The sequence below is a fragment of the Sceloporus occidentalis genome, unplaced genomic scaffold, assembly GCF_023333645.1.
Source record: "Sceloporus occidentalis isolate IW3139 unplaced genomic scaffold, rSceOcc1.0.p SCAF_13, whole genome shotgun sequence".
NCBI lineage: Eukaryota > Metazoa > Chordata > Lepidosauria > Squamata > Phrynosomatidae > Sceloporus > Sceloporus occidentalis.
Window position 1 is genome coordinate 16735727 of NW_028316993.1, and position 5440 is coordinate 16741166.

The 5440-nt window shown below is 45.7% G+C and overlaps 1 protein-coding gene across 1 annotated transcript; it reads right to left on the minus strand.

Moving 5' to 3' along the window:
- Positions 1-1598: 1598 nt before the first annotated feature.
- On the minus strand, positions 1599-3159 carry SFN (stratifin). The gene has a single exon (XM_089478817.1). It carries the CDS (start codon positions 3039-3041, stop codon positions 2301-2303), a length of 741 nt encoding a protein of 246 aa, XP_089334943.1. The 5' UTR covers positions 3042-3159; the 3' UTR covers positions 1599-2300.
- Between the last annotated feature and the right edge of the window lie 2281 nt (positions 3160-5440).

Genomic DNA, 5440 nt, shown 5'->3' on the forward strand with positions numbered 1-5440 from the left:
CCTCTGTGTCTTTCCCTATAAAATGTCTACGGACCTTATCCCACTAGGTAAATGCCGCTTAGAAACGAGATTTTAGAAGTAGGAAAAACCTGCAAACGTAGGAGGCTTCTCACATGGGGTTTTGAAAAACAGAAATAAAGTGAATGTAAAGGGGACAAAAATGACACCTTTTTACTTTTGGAACTTCCTGAAAGTAAAAAGATGTCATTTTTGTCCCCTTTACATTCGGTTGATTTCCATGTTATTTCTGTTTTGCAGATACGCGTGTGAAAAACCTCCCACATTTGCATTTTTTCTACTTTAAATCTACTTTAAATCCTGTTTCTGAGCAGGATTCCTCTAGTGTGATAAGGTCCATACAAGACCTTTGTAGAGGGAGCTACACAAAATCAGACGGCATTTCCATTGAGATCAGTGTTCACTACACTGACCAGCAGCAGTAGGGATTTGGACAAGGGTCAACATTTGCCATGGCTGAGTGTAGCACAAGAGTTCTGTATGTGGAATTCAGCTACGGTTGCCCTGTTACCAACCTCCAGAGAGCTCAGCAGATGATGCCATTAGTTTTTGTCTGGTTATGTTCCTATAGCCAGACACTTCTCCAGTCTCCCCGCTCTATACAAGCAACAGAATAGCCATGGTAGCAGAACTTGTGGCACTACAATGGTGAGTCCTGGAGGGCTTTAATGTTGCAAGGGAAAGAAAAGAACACCAACCTCCACAACAATTTAAAAAATACATTCACAAGCATAAGGTGGACTTACACTCATGTTTGGCATTAACAAAATGCTGACCAAGGGATCTTTTTCAGCCCTACCTGGGGATGTTGGTAATTGAATCTAGGAATTTCCTCAGGCCAAGCGCATTCCCTGCTGCCAACCTACAGCCATTCCCTCCCCATCAATGCCCAGCAGTTGGTTATAATTTTGGCCTTCCTCTGGGGGAAGCAACAGGTTTGGCGGGCCTGCTATGACCCCAGCGCATACCAAAGCACGTGCCCAGTTGGGTTTTTGGGCAGACAAGTCAGAATGGAAGATTTCCCTGACTTTTGAAAGGTCCAAAAAAGCAACCACCTCTGGAATTAGCAGTTCCTCATCTGCCACCCGAACCAGAAAGGAGCACATTTGCCCACAGAGAAAGCTACCATGTGCCTGTAAGCATCCTCCTCCTCTTCCCACCCAGATCAAAGTTATTCATGTCTATAACAACCTCTCCTTCAGTCTGTTCTGCAACTCCACCCTTGCCTCTCTCCTTTTCACAGGTGAAACCCAGCCACATCTTCAGTGAGCAGCGCTCTTGCTTCAGGGCATCCCCTTTCCCCCACCCAACCAAGAAGCTTGCAGCAAGGGAGTGTCTGTGATTTCAGAAGAGCAGAGAAGCTGCATACTAGCATGCATCAACCTGCTCTCTCTCTTTGTCTCTCTCTCTCTCTCTGCATACTTTGCTTAGACTTGTGTGCTTTCTGGATCTCCACTTCCTATCCTACAGCATGCCAGCAAGCAGCCTTGGAGTGCCAAATCCTCTCCCCCATTTCCTATCACCCACTGGAGGGGGCAACACTCCAAACAAAACTAAAGACCACAAATACAAAAAAAACGCAGGCATGAAAGTTAACTTTTATTGGGGAAGAATACTGTAGCAAACCACCTCAGTAACACCACAATAACAGGAGGCCCACTGGAGACTCCTGTCCGTAACCCACTCAGAAGAGCTCCCTTCCCCTCGGCAAAGGCCCACCCAGGAATGAGAAAACCCTGCAGAATAAGAGGTGCCACAGGAGATACAGGTGAACTGACTACTCTGGTTTAAACTCTTCAAATACTATTTTGGTACCTTTGCCACGCAAAACAAAATGTACATTTTTCTGGTTGATTGTTGTTGATTTTGGTTTGGGGTTCCTGTGCGCGAACAGTTAAACACTGGAAAATATACATACATCTAACTCAGTCCCACATGATAGCTAAGGAAGACCCTTGGGAAATCAGATGCTGCACCAAATACAAGGGTTTGTGCAAAGCAAGGAGCTTGAGGCTGCTGCGCAGAGGGTGGCAGCTCATACCAGGAAGACCAGGGCCCAGGGACAGCAGTAACCCCAAAGATGGCACACACCAAGAAGGCTGGGCAAATGCTCAAGTCCCATGTGTAGAATCAGTCCCCCTTTTTTTGCTGTCAAAATCCAGCTGGAACATTCAGGAGCTGGTTCCACATCTTATAAAAATAGGATGGGCAAGGAAAGGTGAGGGGTAGAAGGAAAAGAGGAAGGAAATGAGGAGTTACCATCCTTCAGCGGTCTGAAAAGTTCAGTTCTTTGGCTCTTCACCAGCCTCTCCCCCTTCTTCTCCTGAACACTCCGCCGTCCATAGTGTGAGGTTGTCCCTGAGAAGCTGCATGATGAGGGTGCTGTCTTTGTAGGAGTCTTCGCTGAGCGTGTGGAGATCTCCCATGGCCTCGTCGAAGGTGGTCTTGGCCAGCTTGATGGCATCTTCTGGGGCATTGGCAATCTCATAGTGGAAGACCGAGAAATTGAGGGCGAGGCCCAGGCGGATGGGGTTTGTAGGTTGCATTTCCTTCTTGCTGATGTCCATTGCCTCTTGGTAGGCTTTCCGAGCGTTATCAATAATCTGTTTGCGATCATCGCCAGTGGCTACCTCAGCCAGGTAGCGGAAATAGTCACCTTTCATCTTCAGATAGAAAACCTTGCTCTCTGGGTCGCTGGCTTTTGGGATGAGATGCTTGTCCAGCAGGCCCAAGACAATGTTGCAGACATTCTTCAGCTCTTTCTCAATCTTCTCCCGGTACTCGTTAACCAACTGAGCCTTGTCGTCTCCTTCCTCGGTCTTGTGCTCAATGCTGGAGATGACCCTCCAGGCGGACCTCTGGCAGCCCACCACATTCTTGTAAGCGACGGAAAGGAGGTTGCGCTCCTCGTTGGAGAGTTCAGCTCCATCCTCCACCACCGCCTTCATGAAGTCGGCCATGTCCTCATAGCGCTCGGCCTGTTCGGCCAGCTTGGCTTTTTGCACTTGGTGGTTCCTTGCCATTGTGGGCACAGTGGATGGGAAGTGCTGGGCAAAGAGGCCGGCTTCGAGAGGGATCAGGCAGCTGCTTGAAGAGCCGTCAGAGTCTCTGCTGAGCTCAGCTGCTGGGATCGGCTTTTGGCTTGGCGTCTCGGCCCCAAGCAAGAACAAGGCGTGGTGAAGAAGAAGAAGCTCTCAATGAACCCTTCCCCCATTTCCTATGTGCAGCCTCTCCTTAAAAGGAAAGTGGCAGTGATTCACCTTGGAGCAAAAGAGTGAATGAATGCATACCTGATAAGGATGAGGAAATGCAGCCCACTCACAGACCTCTTGAGTAAGAGGTCGCTTGTCCTAACTAGGCAATGGGCTCCAGAAGAGCGACAGGGCAAGAGTTACTCCTGCTCTCCAGATGGTGGGGCGCATAGGTGTCTTCTCTAACCCAGTCCTACCACTGGTCCTGTTCTAATATACTTTCCCACCCTCCTCATTCTCCATCCTGCATTAATTTGCTAACCTAGTGGGTCTTTGTGCCATTGCTTTGCCTTCTGTATGTGAGGCGTGGTTAGAAAATAAGCAAAAGTCAAGGGCTCAAGCTTTTCCTGGAATGTATCACTACTGAGGGTTGGGGCTGGATATTGGAATACTCTGATTTATTTTAAAATATAACTTTTGTATATTTTTCAAAATATTTATATCCCAGCCTATACCAAAGAATCTCAAGCTGGCATGAAACAAAATAAATGTAAATACTAAGTTTAGGCTAGTAAGAATAATAACCCAGCTAAAAGCATTCAAAGGTCTAGTCATGTTAGTCTGTTTCACCTTTAAAAGATAAAAAGGAATCCTGTAGCAAATTTGAGGTTGAAGGTGCATCTATACTGTAGAAGTAATGCAGTGTGACACCACTTTAAGTGCTGTAGTTCCATCCTATGGAATCCCAGGATTTGCAGTTTTACAAGGTCTTTAGCCTTCTCTACCAAAGAGTTCTGGTGCCTCACAAAACTACAGATCTCAGGATTCTGTAGAATATTGAACTCTCACTGAGTTACTCTCTGATTTTCACATTTTTCTAAATTGTATATTGTGTGTTCTTGGCTCAAAAAAATCTTCCAAAATGTATGCACAATACATATTTTATGCTAAAATGCATACAAAAAAATGTGTGCTATAAAATGCACACAAAATTCTCATGCAGTTTTTTTTTAAATAACAGATTTATCTAAAGCTAGATGGACTTATTATGACATGCAAAATTGATGTGGATTAAAAATAAACTGAGTGAAACCTGGTTCAGAGAGGGAGAGCTCTTTCCCATAAGAAGTGTTGATGGCGACTAGCTTAGATGGTATTAAAATGGATTAGACCAGGAATGAGAAATATGTGACACTCTAGATACTATTTGTCTCTGACTCTTATAATTTTTGACCATTGATCGTGTTGATTGTGGCTGATGGGACTGGAGTCCAGCAGTATCTAGGGCCATAGGTTCTCCACATCTGGGTTAGATTCTGTCCCCAGCCTCCAGATGTAACAGGTGAACAACAGGAAGACTTATTGGGTAGAAGACAACTTAAATGAGGAAAATGTTCCTATTGATGCATCTACTGCACGGCTAGGGAACCTTTTGCCTTCTGGATGTTTTCACCTACAGTTCTCAGACCTCTCAGCATGACCGGGGTAGATTACGAAAACTACAGGTCAAAACAGCTGGAAAACAAAAGGTCCTGCAGCTCTAATCTTTCCTTCTGAAGATACCATGGGCTGAGCATTGCCCAGGGCTCTCATGGGTTTTATACCCATTCATGCTTTAGTGCAGGGATGGCGAACCTATGGCATGTGTGCCAGAGGTAGCACTCAAGAGCCCTCTGTATGGGCACATGTGCCATCGCCCCAGCACAGAGTTTGCCAGAGTTTGTTACTAGAAAGCCAGAGGGACACTTTGCAATAAATAAGTGGGGTTTGGGTTGCAGTTTAGGCACTCGGCCTCTAAAAGGTTCATCATCACTGCTTTAGTGTCACCTAGCTAGAGCAGAGCTCAGACAAAATACTACTGGGAAGGGGTTACAAATCAGATATTCTGCCAGGTGCATGAGAATGCTGTCTGTAGGATTCAGAGGTTGAAATCTGACATCAGAGCGAAAGTTTACCCATGCAGTTCTGCTCCCTTCCCCTTCCCCTGGCAGTTGTTAAGTAGCTAAAGAGAGAAGAGTCAGACCATGAAGTACCGTATATACTCGACTATAAGTTGACTTCATGGATAAGTCGAGGGCAGGTTTGGGGGCCAAAATTATGGATTTTGATAAAACCCGTGGTGGATAAGTCGAGGGTAAAACTTAGGGGCATGTAACAAAGGATGGAAAGGATGATGGAAAGATGATGCCAAAGAACTTAGAAAATTCTAGCAGGCATAACTGTGCTCATCC